Source organism: Xenopus laevis, chromosome 4S, assembly GCF_017654675.1.
Source record: "Xenopus laevis strain J_2021 chromosome 4S, Xenopus_laevis_v10.1, whole genome shotgun sequence".
NCBI classification, from domain to species: Eukaryota; Metazoa; Chordata; class Amphibia; order Anura; family Pipidae; genus Xenopus; species Xenopus laevis.
The window spans coordinates 15,197,275-15,222,858 of record NC_054378.1 but is presented as its reverse complement, the minus strand read 5'-3'; the positions used below and the strand labels follow the sequence as shown (position 1 = coordinate 15,222,858).

General features: G+C 39.1%; 1 protein-coding gene across 7 annotated transcripts in view; it reads right to left on the bottom strand.

Moving 5' to 3' along the window:
* Positions 1-25,584, bottom strand: part of ano1.S (anoctamin 1, calcium activated chloride channel S homeolog) — a 120,027-nt gene that overhangs the window by 15,018 nt on the left and 79,425 nt on the right. For 4 of the 7 annotated variants that reach the window (XM_018259775.2, XM_041591461.1, XM_041591459.1 and 1 more), the window contains 9 exons: positions 24,391-24,429; positions 23,306-23,370; positions 22,973-23,107; positions 19,887-20,047; positions 12,209-12,291; positions 9,852-9,863; positions 7,492-7,563; positions 4,539-4,616; positions 1,390-1,464 (listed from right to left, as the gene is read on the bottom strand). In XM_018259775.2, the coding sequence (XP_018115264.1) occupies positions 1,390-1,464; positions 4,539-4,616; positions 7,492-7,563; positions 9,852-9,863; positions 12,209-12,291; positions 19,887-20,047; positions 22,973-23,107; positions 23,306-23,370; positions 24,391-24,429 (720 nt within the window). The remainder of the gene's footprint in view (positions 1-1,389; positions 1,465-4,538; positions 4,617-7,491; positions 7,564-9,851; positions 9,864-12,208; positions 12,292-19,886; positions 20,048-22,972; positions 23,108-23,305; positions 23,371-24,390; positions 24,430-25,584) is intronic. The other 3 variants (XM_041591460.1, XM_041591462.1, XM_041591464.1) reach the window with 3 other exon arrangements.

The window sequence follows — 25,584 nt, the reverse complement described above, 5'->3', positions numbered from 1 at the left end:
CTCATCTTTCTATTCAGGCCTTTTATTCAAATCAATGAATGGTTGTAGGGTCATTTGGACCGTAGCCACTAGATTTCTAAAACTGGAGACCGTCTGAATAAAAATCGAAATAACTCAAAAAACACAAGTAAAAAATTAAAACCAATTGCAAATTGTCTCAAAGTATTACAGTATTACAGATTTAAAGGTGAACAACCCCTTTAAAGACCTTGAAGCCATGGAGGGGCCTGGGTCTGCTCCCTCTGTAGGCCGTGGGTGACTTATGGCACATGCAAAATTCAGATTGCTCAATTTTTTTCACATCGGCTGGGGGGCCAGTGAAAAAAATCTCGGAGGGGTGCTGAGCACTCAAAACTTGGAAAAATTAAGAAGAAGGAAAAGAACTCTTGAATCCCAACAAAAAACAAGATCTTAACAGTTACACTCGAGGGCTGACAACCGTCATAAGGTCAGTGCTCAAAATTTATAAGAAAATATAGAAAAGTACCTCGACTGCAATGTCTTAATTAATATCCAGCGATTAATCGAATCCCTAAATTAAATAATAAAATTGAATAAAGTGCAAAGTGTGCCTGGTCAATTAATTAATCAATCAACAAAGTAATTTCTACCCAATTCATACATATAAATATAAAGTGCCAATTAGTGCATCGTGTACCATCGGTGTTCAACCAATTATAGCTAATCAATTCATTAATGATTCATGATTTGGCCCAAAAAAAAAAAAAAAACTTTTTAAAAAACTTTTTAACTTTTTTTTTTTTGGGCCAAATCATGAATCATTAATGAATTGATTAGCTATAATTGGTTGAACACCGATGGTACACGATGCACTAATTGGCACTTTATATTTATATGTATGAATTGGGTAGAAATTACTTTGTTGATTGATTAATTAATTGACCAGGCACACTTTGCACTTTATTCAATTTTATTATTTAATTTAGGGATTCGATTAATCGCTGGATATTAATTAAGACGTTACAGTCGCGTTACTTTTCTATATTTTCTTATAAATTTTGAGCACTCAAAACTTCTCACTTATGATTTGCCAACTCCCTACCAAAAAAAAAGTTTGTTGCAGAACTCTATTAGTGATTTGCGAATCGAGAAAAACTCGACTTGAGGTGTGAGCAGAGGTGGAAGTAGTGCAAAAGAAGGCTGAATGAAGGCCAGGGTCGGACTGGGGCCTCTAGGTCCTCTTCAGCTGGGTTCCATCTGCGGCCCAAGGACATCATGCAGAAGTTGGCCAGAACCTGCCCGACCCGCACATCACTAAATTCTATGCGATAAAGGAGCCAAAAAGTGTCAGCGTTTGCAGGGTGCCACTCATGTTAAAAGTATATCAGCATATTCCTAAATAAATTAAGGCAACTGAATAGGGCTTACCATGAAAATGATCCCCACCATATTTGTTAGATAAGCCGGAAACCTGTCTCTCCAGGTCAGCTTCTCCTTTTCAGTCTAAAATAAAAGATTTTTTTTTTTTGATATAGTGTACATGCACATTTGCAAATTATTAAAATAATTAAAAAGGAAGGGGAAAAAAACCAAGCTACACTGAAACCACAGCCAGCAGACGTCCTTGGGTCTGGAATTAAAATTGTTTTAGTGATGGAGGAAAAGGAAATGTTGTTTCTATACAACATACATCTCAAGCTTTTGCCTGTAATAAAGAAACATGAGAATTCCAGGTATAGGATCTATTATGCGGAATGCATGGGACCTGGAGGTGTCCAGATAAGATAATTTGGAACATCAAACTTAATTCTACTGAAACCACAAAGCCATTAAACTAACCCAATAGGATTGTACAGGTATGGGATCGGTTTTCCGGAAATTCATTATCCAGAAAGCTCCTTATTACGGAAAGGCTATCTTCATTTTATCCAATTAATCCAAATGTTTGAAAATTATTTCATTTTTCCTCAGTAATAATAAAACAGAACCTTGTACTTGATCCCAACTAAGATATAATTAATCCTTATTGGAGGCAAAATCAGCCTATTGGGTTTATTCAATGTTTACATGATTTTCTAGTAGACTTAAGCTATGCAGATCCAAGTTACAGAAAGATCCATTATCCGGAAAACCTCAGGTCTCGAGCATTCTGTATAACAGGTCCCATACCTGTATTGCCTCCAACATTGACCTATGGAGCTAAGTCATGGTCAATTACTGTCGAATTATTACACAGAAAGATTAAAAGAATAGGCATTGTTTTGCACAAACATTTCTCCAATTTTGGAACAACTTGGCAATTGAATTACATAAAATGGGAGTGATTTCACCTTAGCAAAGATTTATACAAGAACTACTACAATGCACATATATACACAAGCACAATGGCAAACCACTCCTCGCTCACAGGGTGCGGCATGCACAAACACAAGTGATTCACGGGAACACAATGGGTGGAACAGGTGATTGCCAAACATGCCATGCTGTATCCAGTGATATGATGAGAGAAAAAAATAAATAAAAGTAAACTGAGGTGATGTTACCAAAAAAAAAAAAAAATGAAATGATTCAGCATGCCGAGGGGATATGAAGCCATTTTCCAAATAAAATTACCAAATATGTGGACATTTACATAAGCTAAAAGTAAAATAAGGTTTTTTTTTTGAAGGACAGCACTGGATTTAACATTCTTAATAGGCAATGTCTGCCAGCTTAAATTGACCCATGTAGCCTCCCTGTCTTTATAAAATTCAGGTGTCATCAGGCACTTATTTTGAAGGTTTACTTATCCTTTAAAGGAGAAGGAAAGGTACTGAAGCAGTTTATTGTTAATAGATTAGCCACAATAGTGCAAGCTATAACACCAGTTATTCTGCAGAATGCTTTACCATACCTGAGTAAACGGCTCTAGACACTCTCTCTGTTTGTTTAGTATAGAGCTGCCATATTCACTTGGTGTGACATCACTTCCTGCCTGAGTTTCCCTGCTCAGTCATAGCTCTGGGCTCAGATTACAGCAGCGAGGGGAGGAGGGAGGGGGAGAGGAGCAAACTGAGCATGCTCAAGCCCTGCCCTGGAGGTTTATGCTGAAAACAGGAAGTCTGATACAGAAGCCCATGAGTACACAATAGAAGGACAGAAATGCAGTGTTTATTTTCACAGAGGGCTCAGAGCAGCATTACTTTGAGGGTTTACTGGTGTATTTATATAGACCTTTCTGATAAAGCTTACTTAATTTTAGCCTTTCCTTCTCCTTTAACCAATAATGTATCTGGTCATGTCTTGGTCACATTTCAGAGCTGACCAAAAATTTACATCAAGCAAGCACCGCATAAGGCTGTTGATGTGGCCCTCGTCTGACAGGTGTGCACAAGTGCCCAGTATTAGTAGATCATTGGCCTAGTGGTCGAGCAGTCTGATCACCCCTCTTGGCCCTAGAGGACAAATCAAAGACCTTGACAAATGAGTGGATGTTTCAGTATATGACCACTATTTCTTTATTTGTCTGCTACAGCACAACTAAATAAGGGCCAGTATGCCGGCAGGACACACACTTAGGGGCATATTTATCAAGTTCGACTTTCGAATTGAAAAAAAAACGTTGAAATTCGAATTCAAAAAGACCAACCGAAATGAATTTGAAGGTTTTTTTTGGTAGAATAGGTCAGTTTTCAATCAAATAGGTCCGTATTCGGCTGAATTTGAATCGTACGAATCGAATGAATATCGCATTCGATTCAAAGTTATTCCCCAAAAAAACTTTGATTTTTCAGAGTCCACCAATTGACTCCAAATAGGTTCTAGGAGGTCCCCCATAGGCTAAAACAGCAGATTTTAGATGGCCAATGGTCGAAGTCGAATTTTTAAAGAGATACATTTCGATTTTTTTTTTCAAATTCGAATCAAATTTGGACTATTCCGTAGTCGAAGTACACAAAAAATATCTCGAAATTCGATTTTTTTTTTCATTCGAAAATTCACCTTGACCTTTGATAAATCTGCCCCTTAGCACTTAGGTCAGGTCAATAGTTTTAAAGTTTTGAGTATTCATTTTTTTCAGTTTGGAAACCTTGCAAAGTGTCTGATAATCATTTGTGAACCCACAGACACTAAGGGCAGAGACACACGGTCAGATTCGGGGAGATTAGTCGCCCAGCGACAAATCTCCTCTTCTTCGGGGCGACTAATCTCCCCGAACTGCCTCCTTTGCCTTCCCGCCAGCTAGAATGGAGATTGCCGGCGGGATGGCACTCGGAGTGCTTCATTATCTGAAGTCGCCCGAAGTTGGCCAACGAGGAAACTTCGAGCAACTCCAGAAAATGCATCTCTCCGATTGCCATCCCGCTGAAGATTTCCATTCTAGCCGGCGGGAAGGCAGTTCGGGAAGATTAATCGCCCCAAAGAAGAGATTTGTCACCGGGCGACTAATCTCCCCGAATCTGACAGTGTGTCTCTGCCCTTAATGGTTGCAACCCCCTCAGGAATGCTGAGCAAAGAAAAAATATCAAAGTGATGGCGGTTTCTGCTCATGAACAAGTATTCTATTCTGTTGGAATCTTCTCATATAAAAAATGTACCAATTTCACCCCAGCCATAGCTGTCTTAACTCTCTGCTTCCACTTGTTTGGGTTGTCTTCAGGAACGTGTTGTTGCTTCTGAGGTCAGTTGCAAGAGGAGAAAAAAAAGGATCATGCAATATTGTTATAAACCATTGTTTACGTTTGACCAGTGAGTGAGAAACTGTCATCAAAAAACCTCTGCCAAGTTTGCATAGTCTGCAAAAGTATATAAGGAATGTTGTGATCATAACAATGAGGCTGAAAACACTGTCTACTGTTTTATAGACTTTGAAAAGCAAAACATAAAACAAATAAGACTTTAGTTCAGAGGATAAAGACATTTTTGTACACAGTAGTTCTGCCATACTTTATGTACGACATTTGAGCTTTGGAATTAGATTAATCAGACTAATAAAATAATGACCCATGGCACAGTCAGAGAAATGAAAGCGTTTCCCTGCTTTAAAGGGATTGCTCACTTTTAAATTAACTTTTAGTATGATGTAGAGAGGGATATTCTGAGACAGTTTGCAATTGGTTTTCATTTTTTATTATTGGTGGTTTTTGAGTTATTTAGCTTTTTATTCAGCAGCTCTCCAGATTGCAGTTTCAGCAATTTGGTTGCTAGGGTCCAAGTTACCCTAGCAACCACGAGGCTGGAATATGAATAGGAGAGGGCCTGAATAGAAAGATAAGTTATAAAAAGTAGCAATGACAATAAGTTTATAGCCTTACAGAGCATTTGTTTTTTAAGAAGGAGTCAGTGACCTCCCCATTTGAAACCTAGAAAAAGTCAGAATAAGAAGGCAAATTATTCAAAAACTATACAAAATAATTAATGAAGACCAATTGAAAAGTTGCTTAGAATCGACCATTCTATAACATACTAAAAGGGTGAACCACCCTGCTAACGGGGAAATGGAGAGATATTCAAGTCCACTGAAGCAAAGCAAAACGCTCAATCAAAACTTTCAGAAATTCAGTTCATGAAGTACATCTCTTTATATCCGGCCACACAAAAATAGTTTTTATCCAGCCTAAAATATTGCTATGCTACAGGTGTAGGGCATACACACGAAACTAATTTTCGTACGATATTTGGTTCTTTTATGACGAGACGATCTATATCGGCAGAAGACTTGGATAATTTTGATGCGGCGCCTTTGAAGGCAACTGAACATCGGCCATGTGCTGAATCATCAGGTAAAGATAGAATTCTAATGTTTCTACTAGGGATGCACCAAATCCAGGATTCGACCTTTTTCAACAGGATTTCGATTCTGGCGAATTCTTCTGGCCGGCTGAATCCGAATCCTAATTTGCATATGCAAATTAGGGGCGGGAGGAAAATCGTGTGACTTTTTGTCACCAAACAAGGAAGTAAGAAATGTTTTCCCCTTCCCACCCATAATTAGAATTAGGATTCGGATTCTGTTCGGTGAATCTTTCGCGAAGGATTCAGGGGTCCGGTCCAATCCAAAATAGTGGATTCAGTGCATCCCTAGTTTCTACCTGTATATCTGACAATTCAGCGCTACACGTGTGTATCAAACCAATCGATCTTTCTTGGAAATACCTTTTCCAGGAAAGATCATAATTGTAATATCTATGGCCACCTTAAAGGGGGGTGGTTCACACTTTTTTCAATTCAGTTGTTTTTAGATTGTTCCCCAAAAATAAAGACTTTTTTTCAAGTACTTTCCATTATTAATTTTTTTACTGTTTTTCCAAAATCTAAGTTTAAAGTTGAATGTTCGTGTCTAGGGATGGTCGAATTTTTCCGCCTTGTTTTGCAGCAAAAATGACGCCCATAGACTTGTATGGCGTCGTGCGTAAAAAAAAAAGACGTGTGTCAAAAAAATTTCGCCGCGCAGCAAATTATTTTTGACACCCATAGACTTTAATAGGCGTCGGTAAGATTTCGCCAGCAGCAAATTTTTGGCGAAACGAAACGGGTCAAATTCGCCCATTCCTATTCGTGTCTCTGGTGTTTGAGTCTGGCCACTCAGTAATTCAGGTGCAGACTGTGAACTATTACAATTCTGCAACATTGAGTTGATCCATTTCTCAGCATCATCTCTGGACTATTAGCAACTATTGTATCAATTCTAACAGCGGCCTGTAATGAAACCCAGAGATTCTGCTCAGCAGGGACAAAGATAAGAAATGGATCAACTTAATGTATCCATTTAGAACAGTTTACAGGGTCGGCGACCCCCCCAGGGCTTCTTCAGAAAATGTGAAAAATGACATTTCACACTTCAATATTAGAAAAATGGTCACACATAGAAAATAGAAAGTCATTGGAAAAAGTTGTTATTTCTGGTGATCTATCTGAAAACAACTAGTTGTTTGAAGGTGAACCACCCCTTTGAGTGTTATCAGCCCATGGAGGTTGGCTTATTATTAATGGGGGTGGCTCATTTCAGGAATATTTCCGGGGCTGCTTTTGCCTGTGGCAACAGAACTGAATGCACCCCCATGATTACTGGCACTTTGACCAGGACAAGGGAGGCCAGGGGTAGGTAGGAGATGTATATGACGAGATGACTTAGTGTTGTACTGAGGTTAAAGGCATGTAAGTGTGCAGGCTCTGAACAGAGTAGTATTGCCTTGGGTGCTACTACTACCTGTCCTGGCTCTGAGTTGGAGAGTGTTTCATTGCAAAGAGCAGAATTTCCAGTAAAGAAAATAGAAATTAGCTCTTATACGTTATCAGGAGCAGCTACATGGAAAATGGAACCTGAAACAAAGAGGACCTCCCAGGGTGACAAATTAGCACAGTGTTAGTAAATGAGCCTCCAGGTAAGTTTTCTGCACCATCATTTCTCAGTCACTGGTTCTTGGATTTGACCTGGTCAACAGCAGCGTCAGTTGGAGACATGTCTAGATCTACATAGAAATATCTTGCAATGGAAAATAAAGATGTAGAAACCACCTAGTACTGGTATGAAAAGACAACTCTTAATACCTCTTTGTTCCTGTATTCTTTTTTCAGAGACTTCTGCAGAACTTTGGCCTCATATTCTGCCCTTGGATGATCCTGTAGAGAAAGAATAAAGTAACAGAACAGTCATTTTCAGTGGGATTTCACTTTAACAAGACGCCTCTGATTAAGTGGTAAAGGGATTATATACCCTGTTTGTAAGTATGGTTTATCTGCAATTTGCTTTCCATTCCTTAAACAGTCAGGCCTATGTCATCAGATGATTTCTCTGTTTTGCGGTTAGTCATTTTCACTAGAAAAAGCAGCGTGTGGAATTGTTTTTTATTTATTCCAACTGCAGACAATGAAGTACATGGATGTCCACAATGGGAAGCCATGAAGAACAATTCCATAGGGGTTTCTCTATTACTGGAGAATATTTGCAACCACAAAATGTGGATAAATCTCCTGGTTTATTTTAAGTAGTATGACAGCATTACATATAGGGGAAAAATTCTTTATGCAGACAAAAAAAGCATACTTTACGGTTTAATAAAGGGAAAGTAAATTAAAGTTAAATATTACTTTTAACTAGGGTATATTTTCCCTTAAGCATTTGCCTGCTGTAGCTTATTAACATTCTACTAATTCTACAGTGGCGGCTTTCATGGACCTGACGGCCAAACACTGTAGAACTTTCATTTAGTTATTCTTCAATCAATACCATGGTGTGTGCTGTCTGGCAACACACAACTCAGCAATCAAAGTGACCCAGCAGGCAAGTTGTTAAAGGATAAGTAAACCTTTAAAATGAGTGCATGTAAAACTGATGAGGGTGTTATTCTAAGCACTTTTGCAATATACATTCATTATTTATTTTTAATCCAAGATATTAAGAGATACATGTACTGTTAAAGGACCAGTAATATAAATTTTTTTTAGGGATGCACCGAAACCACTATTTTGGATTCGGCCGAACCCCTGAATCCTTTGCGAAAGATTCGGCCGAATACCGAACCGAATCCTAATTTGCATATGCAAATTAGGGGTGTGAAGGGGAAAACTTTTTTTACTTCCTTGTTTTGTGCCAAAAGTCATGCGATTTCCCTCCCCTCCCCTAAGATTCGGATTCGGTTTGGCCAGGCAGAAGGATTCGGCCGAATCCTGCTAAAAAAGCCAGAATCCTGGCCGAATCCTGAATTCGGAGCATACTGCTGAAAAGCCAGAATCCTGGCTGAATCCCGAATTCGGTGCATACCTAATTTTTTTAAAAAATTCGTTAGTATAGAATAAAAAAAAAAAAACACAAAGACAAATTGAACTTTAAAATCACTAAGTCTTTATTAAGAAATAACGTACCGAAACTCTGCTTGCGCTCCTCTTCATAAAAGGCGATCCAACGATCCATTGTGCGGTGCTCGATTTCTCCTCCCTGCCTTCCTTATAGGAGATAGCCAGGGAGGAGAAATCAAGCAACGCATGATGGATCATCGCAGAGTCATCTTTTCTGAAGAGAAGCAGAGTTTCGGTAAGTTATTTCTTAATAAAGACTTAGCTATTTAAAAGTGTTTGTCTGTGGGGTTTTTTCGTTCTGTACTAATGAATTTATTTTTTTTTAAAAAAAAGATGTTACTGGTCCTTTAATATGAATGAATTTTGTTACAACAGCCCCACCTGCTGGTCATTTTCTGACCAGTCTGACCACCAAGTAGTCAAGGAAGTTGTCAGGAGAAAGAAAGAGGCTGCTCTGATGTTAATAGAAAATAATTAGAAACCTTTCTCACATCTTTCCTAAGCAGAAGAACATCAGAGCAGCCTCTTTCTTTCTCCTGACAACTTCCTTGACTACTTGGTGGTCAGACTGGTGGGAAACTGACCAGCAGGTGGCACTGTTGTCACCAAATTCATTCATATTTACAGTACATGTATCCTTTGATATCTTGAAATAAGAACAAAATAAATAATGAATGTAAATGACAAAAGTGCTTAGAATAGCACTCTCGTCAATTTTACATTCACTTGTTTTAAAGGTTTACTTATCCTTTAAAGTGTTAACAACACCAAGAATACAAAGATAGGTAATAAATAGTTACCATCAACACAAGCACTTTTGTGACACATTCACAGATCTGTGATTGACAGACACAATAGAAAGAAAAATGACCAGCTAGCAGCTGGTTTAGAAGAAATATCTGACCAGATGCAAAAGATTTGCACTTATATTTGTGAAAGCAAAAGAAATATTCAGTGGGAGGTGATATAAAAATAGCCTTTTCACCGCACATATACTTTTGTGATTCAGGGGAGGAAAAACAAGACAAAGTTCCAAGATTGGCGGCAGACTGGTGATCAGGAAGTGGAGTGGTGAGATAGAAATAGTATAAATAAAAATGAAGATTTCAAACCTTGACCATGCCCTTCAGGACCAAAACATGGGGAAAAAACAAAAAAGATACAAAAAAAGAAAAGAAAAAAACATTACTTGGGGTTTCAGGTGAAACATGACATCACAAAACAGATGGTAGTAAATGACCGAGAAACCTACAGACATATAAAAGCCCAGCTTGAAGTTCAGTTACAACAAGATTTTGGATGAATATTTGCATCTCTAGATATTCTTAATTAAGGATAAGGGAAGCTTGAAATAAAAGAAAACTCTGGTAACCGGTGAATTAGAGGAATTTATTAAAGGAACAGTAACACCAAAAAATGAAAGTGTTTTCAATGAATGACAATATAATGTAGTGTTGTGTTGCACTGGTAAAACTAGTGTGTTTGCTTTAGAAATACAGGTATGGGATCTGTTATCTAGAATGCTCAGGACCTGGTGCTTTCCGGATAACTGATCTTTCCGTAATTTGGATCTTCGTACCTTAAAACCTACTAGAAAATCATGTAAACATTAAATAAACCCAATAGGCTGGTTTTACCTCCAATAAGGATTAATTATGTCTTAGTTGGGATCAAGTTACTGTTATATTATTACAGTGAAAAAGGAAATCATTTTTTAAAATTTGGATTGTTTGGATAAAATGGAGTCTATGGGAGACAACCTTTCTGTAATTCGGAGCTTTCTGGATAACGGGTTTCCAGATAACAGGTCCCATACCTGTACTACAATTATTTATATAAATAAGCTGCTGTGTAGCCATGAGGGCAGCCATTCAAAGCTAAAAAAAAGAAAAGGCACAGGATACACAGCAGATAATAGATAAGCTCCATAGTATACAATGGGATTCTTCAGAATTGGTTATCTACGGTGTATCCTGTGCTTGAATGGCTGCCCCCATGGCTACACAGCAGCTTGTTTATATAAACTATAGTAGTACTTATCTGTTATCTACTGTGTATCCTGTGCTTGAATAGCTGCCCCCATGGCTACACAGCAGCTTGTTTATATAAACTATAGTAGTACTTATCTGTTATCTACTGTATATCCTGTGCTTGAATGGCTGCCCCCATGGCTACACAGCAGCTTGTTTATATAAACTATAGTAGTACTTATCTGTTATCTACTGTGTATCCTGTGCTTGAATAGCTGCCCCCATGGCTACACAGCAGCTTGTTTATATAAACTATAGTAGTACTTATCTGTTATCTACGGTGTATCCTGTGCTTGAATGGCTGCCCCCATGGCTACACAGTAGCTTGTTTATATAAACTATAGTAGTACTTATCTGTTATCTACTGTGTATCCTGTGCTTGAATAGCTGCCCCCATGGCTACACAGCAGCTTGTTTATATAAACTATAGTAGTACTTATCTGTTATCTACTGTATATCCTGTGCTTGAATGGCTGCCCCCATGGCTACACAGCAGCTTGTTTATATAAACTATAGTAGTACTTATCTGTTATCTACTGTGTATCCTGTGCTTGAATGGCTGCCCCCATGGCTACACAGCAGCTTGTTTATATAAACTATAGTAGTACTTATCTGTTATCTACTGTGTATCCTGTGCTTGAATGGCTGCCCCATGGCTACACTAATATTATGATCTGAACAGGTACAAACATAAAACGTGTATTTTAATATAAATGTACCGTTTCTAAGTAACTTTGCAGGATGAGAGGCTACTATTATACAAGTATGGGACCTGTTATCCAGAATGCTCGGGACCTGGGTAAGAGATCTTTCCGGAATTAGGATCTTCATAACTTAAGTCTACTAGAAAAATCATGTAAACATTAAATACACCCAATAGGCTGGTTTTGCTTCCAATAAGGATTAATTATATCTTAGTTGGGATCAAGTACAAGCTATTGTTTTATTAAACAATAACATTTATTAAAGGAAATCATTTTTAAATGTTTTTAAAAATTTGGATACAATGGAGTCCGTAATTTGGAGCTTTCTGGGTAATGGGTTTCCAGATAACTGATCCCATACCTGTATAACAGAGAAAATCTCCAACTTTTAGTTCATTTGCAATCTAATACTTTTTTTTTCTCAGCATGTAAAAATAAGCACCATTTTTAAAAGTCAATATTTGCTTGAAAACATACAAAATATACAACCAGTTCACGCAAGCTTCAAAGGAAGAATTACAGCTGAGATAAATGATTATTGCACTGAACAATATAAAGGTGTAGCAATTATCAAACATCCACATAACTTTCAGATGCTGGTCGATACAAGCAGTAGAGTCCGGCTCATCAGAGCTTACAGCATCCACAATGTCAACAAAACAGGCTTCTTAGGTGTGTGTTTTACTTTATTCTAGGAAAGAAAACCCCTCCAACTTGACAATGAACTATGCTCACCTCTTCCTCTTCAAAACCAGTTAGGTCCCATCGGTAGTTGAGGCGCATCTGTCTTCTCTTCCAGTGCTCCATGAAAGTGGCAGCTGAAAAAAAATAGAACAAATCAGATCTAGGGCACACCTTAACGCACGGCGCCCAGCAGACATCTCAAGGCCACAAAAAATGATTTGTACAGCAATGATTTGGCCTTTGTGAGATGTACTTGAACTTTATCTATTTAAACCAGTACACAGCGAGGCACAGTTGTGTAACAAAAAGGGTTCCACGACAAAAATCACTTTGGGGGTTCCTTAAACGTTGGGGATAACACATTAAGGGATAAATTTATCAAAATCCGAGTACCTGTATTTAAAGGAGAAGGAAAGTCACCTTCCATTTGGGGGTGCCAAATGTTAGGCACCCCAAGTGATTGTAGTTACCTACCTGAAACACCGGGCCGGTGCTCCTATCAGCAGAAAACTGCACCGGCCCGGGGTTCCTCCAGTGAGCACCATGGAGCGATCCTCTTCCAGCTTCTTCTTTCTTCAAATTTCCCGGGGTAGACGCATGCGCAGTAGAATGAAATAGTCGACTTTTTGGTTAAAGTTCGGCTTTTCACTCTACTGCTCAGCCGAAAAGAAAGAAGAAGACGGAAGTGGATCGCTCCATGGTGCTCACTGGAATAACCCCAGGCCGGTGCAGTTTTCTGCTGATAGGAGCACCGGCCTGGGGTTTCAGGTAACTAAATACAATCACTTGGGGTGCTTAACATTTGGCACCTTAAGTGGAAGAACACTTTCCTTTTCCTTTAAATAAAAAAAGTCCGACCAAACTAGAATCCACGATTGGACCTTATTTATTATTAAAAAAGCACTATTTAATCAGGGACAAACAAAAAAAATACAGCGAAAATTCCAATCGTATGGCTTTTTCCCAAAAAGTCATGATTTTTATTATTATTCCGATATAGTCGTTTTTTCCGGCTAATTCCAGTGCAGCATTTAAAGAAAAAAGTCCCAATGTAAAGCCAATAAGTTTATGATCTCACCAGTAGTATGCGGGGTGCTCATGCCCACATGGATACACATGGATATTCGGGGTGATTAGCCGCCGGCTAGAATGTAAATCGGCAGTGGGATCGCACTCGGAACGCTTCGTTTTCCGAAGTTGCCTCACAAGGAAACTTTGGACGACTTTGGAAAGCCGAAGCGATCCGAGTGCCATCCCACCGGCGATTTACATTCTAGCTGACGGGAAGGCAGTTTAGGGAGATTAGTCGCCCGAAGAAGATGTGATTTGTCGCTTGGCGACTAATCTCCCGAAATAGCAACGTGTGTCTCTTAAGTTGAGATCATTATTGTTTAGATGAGCAAAAAAGTGATCAAATGTCCAGTGAATCTTTCCAGATTCAGGACGTCAATATATCGACCACAGTAGTAAATAAATCATTTGTGTAAATTATCATCACAATAAACGTGTGTGTATTCCCACCAACCCATATGGTAATTCCAGTGCAAACCATAGAAAATTCCAAATAGTCGAAGGATCTCTCCCACTGAGAGATCCTCGGTCTGAGATGCTGGATTTTCAGATTCAGACTTTTTCCATCCCTTGGGTGTAATAAATCTAGAAAAATTCTAGTTTTTTTCCACTAAAAATCTGGACTTTATAGTAAAAAAAAATTTTTTTCGGGTTTTTGGCATTCTGACTTTAATAAATAACCCAGTTAATGTCTTCTGGGCCCCTATAAACTTGTTCCCCACACCAGCATTTCCTCCATAGTTATGACTTTAGTTGTACAGAACAACTTCAGAGAAGGGGTGAAAAAAATTACACATTTCACGGTACAATTAGACTGTTTACAAATCAGACTGAGATGGCTAAAGTTTAACTAAAGTATCTGGCGCATACACAGCTATAACCATTTCCCCATATACGTTAAAGCAGGGATCCCCAACCAGTAGCTCGTGAGCAACATGTTGCTCACCAACCCCTTGGATGTTGCTCCCAGTTGCCCCAAAGCAGATGCTTATTTTTGGATTCCAGGCTTGGTGGCAAGTTTTGGTTGTATAAAAACCAGGTGTATTGCCAAACAGAGTCTCAATGTAGGTTGACAATCCACAAAGGGCTATCAAATGGCCAATTACAGCACTTATCTGGCATCCTAAGAACATTTTTCATGCTTGTATTGCTCCCCAACTTCTTTCTCTTCTGAATGTTGCTTACGGGGGAAAAAGGTTGGGGATCCCTGCGTTAAAGGGATACTGTCATGGGAAAACATGTTTTTTTCAAAACGCATCAGTTAATAGTGCTGCTTCAGCAGAATTCTGCACTGAAATCCATTTTTCAAAACAGCAAACAGATTTTGTTATATTTAATTTTGAAATCTGACATGGAGCTAGACATATTGTCAATTTCCCAGCTGCCTCCAGTCATGTGACTTGTGCTTTGATAAACTTCAATCACTCTTTACTGCTGTACTGCAAGTTGGAGTGATATCACCCCTCCCCCCCCCAGCAGCCTAACAACAGAACAATGGGAAGGTAACCAGATAGCAGCTCTCAAACACAAGATAACAGCTGCCTGGTAGATCTAAGAACAGCACTTAAAAGTAAAAGCCATGTCCCACTGAGACACATTCAGTTACATTAAGTAGGAGAAATAACAGCCTGCCAGAAAGTAATTACAGCCTAAAGTGCAGGCACAAGTCACATGACCAGGGGCAGCTGAGAAAATGACAAAATGTCTAGCCCCATGTCAGATTTCAAAATTGAATATAAAAAATTCTGTTTGCTCTTTTGAGAAATGGATTTCAGTGCAGAATTCTGCAGGAGCAGCACTATTAACTGATTTGTTTTGGAAAAAACATGTTTTTCCATGACAGTATCCCTTTAATATTGCTTTGTTGCCCAACATGTACAAAAAGTATAGTAACAACATCCCATACTAGACCATGGGGAAAAATTTACTAAAGGGCAAACTTCACCTGGCAAAGTGCGGTGAAGCCAACACTGGCGCAACTTCGAAGGTAAGTAAATTTGCCCGCACGAGTGCTTTATGATGTCAGCTGGTGTGTTATATAACAAGGGTGCCACACCTTATGTTGAATTTCCGCTTGTTGACAAAACTACCAAACTCAAAACACTCTCTCTTTATTGGTCTGCTATGCAACCAACACCATTCTGGTCAGTATTTGGACAACCTAATTGCACTGGTTTCTGTGCTGCCATGTAGTAATTATCTGTATTAATTACAAATCAGCCTTATATTGGGACATTTCTATTCTATGTGTACTGTATATTGTGAGTGGGTCCCTAAGCTCAGTAAGTGACAGCAGCACAGAGCATGTGCAGTGAATCAACAGAAAAGAAGATGGGGAGCTACTGGGGCATCTTTGGAGACACAGATCTTTACTGCTAAAGGGCTGTGGTTGCCTGGGGCTGGTACAAAAGCCCAAAACATACAGCATTTCTAACCTACTTCTTTAGTTTAACTTTCCTTGTCCTTTAAATAACTTACAACAAAACATATACAGATCCAATTCCCAGCACTGACACAATCCAAAGTCTGGTCTTTGTGTGACAAGCCAGCACAAGGTCAACACTAGATTTGGAACTGTACAATCAGAACCCAAGTGGAAGCACAAGGAACAGATCCCTGCAGAAAGCACATACAGTACAGACAGCTCAGGAAATCTGCGACATCCCAGCTCCAGCCTTCAAATTGGTGACACTTCTGTATTTATACAGAGCCGGATTTATTTAACTTTATGGCACCGCGCAAAAACTAAAAAAAAAAAATTCTAGATGTAACTAATCCTAACAAAATAAATGTTTGTTATATAGGCTCTGTTTCCGTGTTTATTAAAGGGATACTAAAGGGGTACTGTCATGGGGTTTTTTTCAGTTAATAGTGCTGCTCCAGCAGACTTCTACACTGAAATCCATTTTTCAAACTGATTTTTTTAATATTTAATTTTGAAATCTGACATGGGGCTAGACATATTGTCATACTGCCAGGTGCCCCAATCATGTGACTTGTGCTCTGATAAACTTCAGTCACTCTTTACTGCTGTACTGTAAGTTGGAGTGATATCACACTCTTCCTTTTACTCCTAGCAGCCAATCAGCAGAACAATGGGAAGGTAACCAGGTAACAGCTCCCGGGTAGATATAAGAACAGCCTATGAGTAAGTGCCCCAACAGGCACGAAACGCATCAGGCCATCTCCTAACATGTTCCAATAAACTTTTGTTTTTTTTACTCACATTCTTTGTTTTGGTTTCTATGTATATGCACCCTTGGACTGGTGCGAACTGTGAGTATGTTCTTCTAACTAATATTCTATTTTTGAAATTGTATTGACTGTAGTAGTGCTTACATTGGTTGGATGCATCTCTTTTTGCTGTCTAGATATAAGAATAGCACTCAATAGTAAAAATCCATGTCCCACTGTGACTCCTTTAGTTACATTTACATTACCATAGCCTGTCAGAAAGCAGTTCCATAGTGCAGCACTGGCTCTTTTCTGAAAGCACATGACCAGGCAAAATGAACTGAGATGGTGCCTATACAACTAAATAAAATATACTTTTCACAAGACCAGAGAATGGACTTTTAGATTTTATTCTCACAAAAGTTGTCTCGTTAATCTTACTCTTCAATGGTTACCATTTAGGTAAAAATAAAAATACCCGTTCAAAGCCTTTCTCTTAGGTGATTTATAAAAGGAGAAGCACAATAAAGGTATTTTTTTACACCAAAAAGATCCCCAACTACCCCTTGAATTTGAAATAACAATCACTGCTCCAAGAAAAATGGCGTTCTTATGAGTAGTGGCTGGGTTCATACTTGCACCTGTCACCTTGGAGTTCTCCCTTAGGCTTCCTCTACTTTGCATTGGTCATTCAGTTATGGCAAGCAGTTTCCATATAACCTGTGTAATTCATTGACAGACGTATGGATAGTGTCAGTTGACACAAAGTTCTTGAGTCCATGATAACAATTGTGAGAATAAATTTCAAGAAATTGTGTTGGATGCAAAAATGTAGGCAAATGGCATAAATGTAAGTTCAAGTGAGCAGGAGCGGACTGGAGCTTTTGGGGCCCATCAGGCAGTCTCCAGGGGTCCCCTCCTACCACAAAAAAATGTGGCGGCACGCATGAGTGAAAAACCACAGTGCCGCTGATGCGCGTAAAGCCGCACGCGCGTGCACATAAAATGCTGAAACCTGCCTATGCGCGTAAAAGCGCACAAGCAGGCCAGCAACGGAGGGCCAGGTCTGGGCCAGCGGGGGCAGTCCGACCCTGCAAGTGTGCTTGACTAAGTCGGTAACTGAAAGTCTAGAGGCTGGAGATAAAAGTCAAACTCAAAGTTGGATTCACCTAAGGGTCCTATAATGGGCCTCCAACTCGCGGCTTCAACTTCGGCTCCTTTCGTGGCTTCGGATCTTTTCTCAGCTTCGTGACTTCAACTTCATGGCATCAGGGCTTCAACTTTGGCTCCCTCTGTGGCTTTTCTTGGCTTCAGCTCTTTGGCTCTTTTCACGGCCTTGGGACTTCAATGGTTTTGGCACAGCTGCGGTGCGGTCAAGGGGGGCCCGGCTATTTTGAAAAGTGCAGCACAGCCCCCTTTGGGCCTGGCACAGCAGTATCCTCTGTGCCCCCTGAAGGTGGCCCTGGTTCCAGGTTATCCATCAGATAAAAAAAGTAAAAAAAAGTTTTGTAAAAAAAAAGCGCTGGCTTACTGTTCCAGGTTATCCATCATAATTAGTGGCGTAACTGCAGAGTAAGCAGCACCTGTGGTTGCAGGGGAGCCAAGGAAGTATAAGGGACCCCACAAGGCTCTAATTCATATACAATTTTAATAAATATTGGTACAACAGGTCATATTTTGGGGGCCTGAAAAATAATTTACTGTGGGCCCAGTAATATCTAGTTACACCACAAATCACTTGCTAGCAAATTGGCACAGTATGTCATTTTTATTTAATAGGTTTCAGAAAGGGTAAACCAGTGCTCAAGCGAATGTTTGGTCCAGTAGCTGTGAGTCCTAATAAATAACATATTTCAAGCTCTTTGCCCAGGAAGTTCTCAGAGGAAATGCAGTTGAAATCTGGGAAACAAATTCTGACCATATGGCGAACACAATCATTGTCAGAGAGGAAAGTCCACAGAGGCCGAGTGATCTCTAGGGATCCTCTGAGAATGCAACACTAACAGATGTGCCTAATCCCTTTTTATATTGTAAATAAAAGGCCTGCACTTAAAAGAAGCTCCAGAAGGATTCCCTCTGTAGAGTTTTAAAAAGGGAGACTCGAACATAATTAGGACAGGGTAAACATAGCATAGAGAAGAGAGATAAAGCCTAGCATTATTATTATTATTATTATGATTATTATTATTATTATGATTATTATTATTAACATTATCTGCCACCAGACAGGAGCCCCTCTATATTGTTAATCCCCCAGCTCCTATATTGTTTGCCTGGAACCAGGGCTTTATTTAAATTACTTTTACAAATACATTGCTGGAAAACCAGACAGATGTATTCAAGAGCATACCTTACAAGAAATACATTTCTTACATGTAACACCCAAGAGAGTTTACACTGTAAATGCTTTTCCAAATGATCATTTTGTTTTGGTAACAAGATCTCAGCCACAAATCCAGGCACATGTTCCAACCAGCAGAGTGACTGTGCAAGGGAACCACCCTGACGGTCACCTAGGGAGAGTTATGATTAAAAACAAACACAAGGTGCACTGGCACCTGATTTGAAAAAACAATGGTAAGATTGGATTGTTCTGAGCACTTGGACATTATATGAACACATTTAAAACCCACATTTAAGTTTGGTGCCATTGAAATTTGTTTCTGTTTTTAAAATCCTGTAAATAATTCAATTTACGCTGAAAATGGATCATTTGTAAACAAGCATTTAAATAGATAGAATCCCCTTCTCACTCTCAGCACTACTGCTCCCAGTTGGAATTACTGGTATGGGATCTGTTATATGGAAACCCGTTATCCAGAAAGCTCTGAATTACAGAAAGACCGTCTCTCATAGACTCCGTTTTATAAAAATAATCCAAATTTTTAAAAATGATTCCATTTTTCTCTGTAATAATAAAACAGTATTTTGTACTTGATCCAAGCGTAATTAATCCTTATTGCAATCAAAACCATACTATTGGGTTATTAAAGGTTTAATCTAGTAGATTTAAGGTATAAAGAGCCAAATTAAGACATTCATATCAGAGATTAACCTGACTACCCTTTAAAGGAGTAATTTGCCCTTCAAATGCAAGCCTGTCAATATGGCTACATGAAAGAGCAAATGACAGCAGATCCACTATATTCTACTTATGTACAAAGCCCAGGCTGAGGAAACAGTGGATGATCCACTCAATGTGCTCCTGCCCTAAAAGCCAAACCACTCATACTTGTGGCTGATTAGGCTACACCAGTGATCCCCAACCAGTGACTCATGAGTAACATTTTGCTCACCAACCCCTTGGATGTTACTCACATAAGTCAATGTGCTTAGCTGAACAATTTATACACAAACCATGACCATTCCAGCCTGAATAGATTCCATTCCATGCATGTATGTCTAATGTAGTCTCTGTCTGGAAACAGTGTGCATATATTTGTCAACAGGGCTTCTGGTTGGAAATCTGTGGGTGCATTCTTACCCCATAAAGCCATGAAGACTGAGAAGAATACTGTAGCCGGGTTGTCAAAAAGATGGCTGGCCCTGGCTGTACCACATGCAGAACTCATCTTCCAGTAGTTACAAGTCCTGTCGCACAGGGGGCACATGGTAATGTTGTATCTTGTGTCACACATCTCCATACTAGGAAGACAAAAAAGTTGGTTTAGAAAAAGGAGAAGTGTTTTTATGACTCAACTGGTCTCTGTGGATCCTACAAAAGACATATTTAGGGCAATATGAATTTGCCAAAGTCTGTCACTACACATAGAGTATGTAATTCTTCAACAGACCATTTCTGTTTAGCAGCTTTATACCCCCTTGTTCAACATGAGTGTAATGAATAGGACTTGGGTAGAACATTAAATAGGACTTGGGTAGAACATGAGTGTAATGAATAGGACTTGGGTAGATCATGTGTGTAATGAATATGACTTGGGTAGAACATGCGTGTAATGAATAGGATTTGGGTAGAACATGAGAGTAATGGATAGCACTTAGGTAGAACATGAGCGTAATGAATAGGACTTTGGTAGAACATGAGCATAATGAATAGGACTTGGGTAGAACATGAGCGTAATGAATAGGACTTGGGTAGAACATGAGCGTAATGAATAGGACTTGGGTAGAACATGAGCCATGAGCATAATGAATAGGACTTTGGTAGAACATGAGCGTAATGAATAGGACTTGGGTAGAACATGAGCGTAATGAATAGGACTTGGGTAGAACATGAGCCATGAGCGTAATGAATAGGACTTTGGTAGAACATGAGCATAATGAATAGGACTTGGGTAGAACATGAGCGTAATGAATAGGACTTGGGTAGAACATGAGCGTAATGAATAGGACTTGGGTAGAACATGAGCCATGAGCATAATGAATAGGACTTTGGTAGAACATGAGCATAATGAATAGGACTTGGGTAGAACATGACGTAATGAATAGGACTTGGGTAGAACATGAATGTAATGAATAGGACTTGGGTAGAACATGAGTGTAATGAATAGGATTTGAGCAGAACATGAGAGTAATGAATTGGACTTAGGTAGAACATGAGCATAATGAATAGGACTTGGGTAGAACATGAGCCATGAGCGTAATGAATAGGACTTGGGTAGAACATGAGCATAATGAATAGGACTTGGGTAGAACATGATGTAATGAATAGGACTTGGGTAGAACATGAGTGTAATGAATAGGATTTGGGCAGAACATGAGATTAATGAATAGGACTTGGGTAGAACATGAGCGTATTGAATAGGACTTGGGCAGAACATGAGTTTATTGAATAGGATATGAGCATAATGACTAGGATTTGGGTAGAACATGAGTAAAATGAATAGGAATTGGGTAGAACCTGAGTTTATTGAATAAGACTTCAGTAGAACATGAGTGCAATGATTAGGACTTGGGTAGAACATGAGTGTAATGAATAGGACTTGGGTAGAACATGAGTGTAATGAATAGGACTTGGGTAGAACATGAGTGTAATGAATGGGATTTGGGTAGAATATGAGAGTAATGGATAGGACTTGGGTAGAACATGAGCGTAATGAATAGAACTTGGGTAAAACATGAGTTTATTGAATTGGACTTGGGTAGAACATGAGCGTAATGAACAGGATTTGGGTAGAACATGAGCCATGAGCATAATGAATAGGACTTGCATAGAACATGAGCGTAATGAATAAGATTTGGGTAGAACATGACGTAATGAATAGGATTTGGGCAGAACATGAGAGTAATGAATAGGACTTGGGTAGAACATGAACGTAATGAATAGGACTTGGGAATAACATGAGCGTATTGAATAGGACTTGGGTAGAACATGAGTTTATTGAATAGGACTTATGTAGAACATGAGCATAATGAATAGGATTTGGGTAGAACATGAGTATAATGAATAGGATTTGGGTAGAACATGAGAGTAATGGATAGGACTTAGGTAGAACATGAGCATAATGAATAGGACTTGGGTAGAACATGAGCGTAATGAATAGAACTTGGGTAGAACATGAGTTTATTGAATAAGACTTCGGTAGAACATGAGTGTAATGATTAGGACTTGGGTAGAACATGAGTGTAATGAATAGGACTTGGGTAGAACATGAGTGTAATGAATAGGACTTGGGTAGAATATGAGTGTAATGAATAGGATTTGGGTAGAACATGAGCGTAATGGATAGGACTTGGGTAGAACATGAGCGTAATGAAAAGAACTTGGGTAGAACATAAGTTTATTGAATTGGACTTGGGTAGAACATGAGCGTAATGAACAGGATTTGGTTAGAACATGAGCCATGTGTAATAAAATTACCTGTGCGGCGGGGATGCCCGCCGCGTGGTTCTCAGGCCGGAGCCATTTTGGATTATTAGGGCATGCGTGGCGCACCTGCGCGCCTCTTAAAGGTACAGGCGCGCTGGCGTGATTGCGCCAGCACGCATTGGGCACGTTTTGGTGCGAACTATGTGTGTATATAAGGCCCATTCTGACTCTCAGCCAGTGCCCGTGATAGAACTCATTCTAGTGGTTTTCCTGAGCCTTGTGTGTCTGTCTTGAAAATTCTGATCTGAATTGTTTGACCCTGCCTGTTCCTGACTACTCTCCAATCTGTATCCTGACCCTTGCCTGCCTATGACAACTCTCCTGCTTAACCCCTTGATTGACTACCCAGTTTTGACCCTTGCCTGCCTCACGATTCTGATATCCGCCTGCCTCGACCCAGCCTGTCTGACCATCCGCTTGCCTAATCCTCTTGTACTGTGACCTTCGGCCCAAAAGACTCTGCTTCCAGCCGTGCCCCTTTGCCAGCCAGAACATCTCGCCTTGTACCCCTCGTTAAGTCCAGGTGGCACCCAAGTAAGCTGAGGGCTCCTCCCGAAGCCCAACGGTGGTCACACTACTGGTGAAGCCAAGCCGAGACCAAGGTACTTCGCACTTGTTCTGGTATTGGGTGCCGGCCGTGACACCATGAGCATAATGAATAGGACTTGGGTAGAACATGAGCGAAATGAATAGGACTTGGGTAGAACATGAGTTATTTAAGGCATGTCACGGGACTTTACCTTGGAATATTCTCATCAACAGTGGCACATCCATACAGGAACACTATTATTCCCACAACTGAAGCTGGAATAAGCATCTGAGTATAAACTCCTAGCCAGGCAAAGTACAAGCCTATCTTCTCTCCAAAATATTTCCTAAAAACCAAAAGACAGAAATTTGATTTAAAAAAAAAATTACAAAAGAATGAGAACATCTATCGAGATATGATAAAGTCATGCTTCATGTAGGGGTGAACCAATGTTCATGTGGGGTGCAAACACCTCAAGTACGTAAGACAGTGGTATGCATCAAAGTCAGTATCAAACGATTCAAAGATGCTGCCATTCTCCTACCTGACAAGGTCAATCGGTTGGAACTTGTAAAAAGCGCTATAACTTGCCCATTCGTCACACAGCAGCTAAAAGATATATTCAGTATATTGCATTTTTAGACATTACAATTAGAGTATCTTTAAAACTGGTGAAAAAATGTAGCTGAGGTGAGGTGGAGCATAAAACACACAGTATAAATATACAATGCAAATGTTTTGCATAGTACACAGGTGGCATAGTAGATTTTACGTACATACCCTAAAGTAGACTAGCTATGCACACGGTGTGAAAACAAAACACGTCTAAGCTGTTTGCTAAATTCACATTTGCATAGAATCTTCCTAAAAGCCATGATACACCCTTTGTTTAATTTTCCAGGCAGTGTTGTAACAGTCACACATAGGGGTTATTTATTATAAGTCTGAATGCCAAAATAATGACGTTTTTTTTACTATAAATCCTATATTTTCTAATTTTTGAGTTTTATTATAAAACGAGGATATAAGTTATTAAACTATTAGGGGGTTATTTATTAAAGTCTGAATGCAAAAAACGTAAAAAATTTGAGGGTTTTTTTCCACTAAAAATTCAGATTTTATAGTAAAGAAGACTTTAATAAACAACCCCCAATAGTATGATCACTGGGTTATTTCAGTGTTTGGAGCAATGGCATTTTAGCCCTGGCAAGCATGATTATCAAACTAAACTTGAACTATGGATACCCTATGGAAATAAAGAATGTATTTAACCAGGACAGATATTTGTATTTAGAACATTATAGGGCTGATTTATAAACACAGGCTCTTAATGGCACAAGTGCAGTTGCCAATGGTAACCAATCAACAATAAATTTTGAACAGCCGACTACATGCCACAAACTGAAAGGTATAACTAATAGGGTGCCTGGGGCAAAGTGTTTGTAAATCAGCCCCTATGCTGTTGTACCCAGGAGCTAGTGGGATGCTGTAAAATGCACCTTTGAAACAATTACATTAGGAGATGACTATAGAGATATGACCTAACAACGATATATTGCTTGATTGCAACTTTACAGTTCTAGGTGCCTCTAAGAACCATAAAAACAGTTTAGTGTTATAACCACTCACCTTCCTATCGTTGGCTTCAGCTTCACTGTCATAGTCACCCTAGGTAAGAGAAACTGGTTACTTATAAAGCCAACTGTAAAATAAAGTTTTTTTTGCAATGGATATTTCTCAGTGTATTGTTTGTACCATGGCATAACCACTCTAGCCATTATAATACATTGAACTGCCATTGTTTATGCATTTTCTGGGAAAGGGATGCACCGATTTGGTTTGGGATTCAGCCAGGATTCATCCTTCCAGCAGTATTTAGATTCGGCGAATCCAAGTGCCTGGCTGAATTGAATCCTTAAAATCATGTGACTTTTCTTCAGACAACTACACGTGCAGTTCTCTTTTAGCTGTCCTGGCCCTAAATTTCATTTATGCAAATTATAATATATAATAATAAATATATAAATTCTAATTTATTATATGATATAATAAATCATATATTTATATGTTTTGATATATATATACATATATACATATATATAATATTGTATTTAATAAACATGGATTTTTAACCTTTTTTTTGAAAATCCTGGTGTGCACCTTTTTTTGGACATTATGGGGCCGATTCACTAACTTCGAGTGAAGGATTCGAAGTAAAAAAACTTCGAATTTCGAAGTGTTTTTTGGGCTACTTCGACCATCGAATGGGCTACTTCGACCTTCGACTACAACTTTGAATCGAAGGATTCGAACTAAAAATCGTTCGACTATTCGACTATTCGATAGTCGAAGTACTGTCTCTTTAAGAAAAAACGTCGACCCCCTAGTTTGCCATCTAAAAGCTACCCAAGTCAATATTAGCCTATGGGGAAGGTCCCCATAGGCTTTCCTAAGTTTTTTTGGTCGAAGGATAATCCTTTGATCGTTGGATCAAACTATTCGAAGTCGAAAGGATTTTAATTCCCAGTCGAATATCAAGGGTTAATTAACCCTCGATATTCGACCCTTGGTGAATCGGCCCCTATATATATATATATTAGATATGCACCGAATCCACTATTTTGGATTTGGCGAATCTGAATCCTAATTTGCATATGCAAATTAGGGGTGGGAAGGGGAAAACATGTTTTACGAATTTGTATGTATTAATGTATTATTATTATATAATATATTATAATATATTTGCCTATACAAATTAGGGCACGGTGGGCTGAAAGAGAACTGCACATGCTGTTGTGTGACAAAAAGTCTTGTGATATTTTT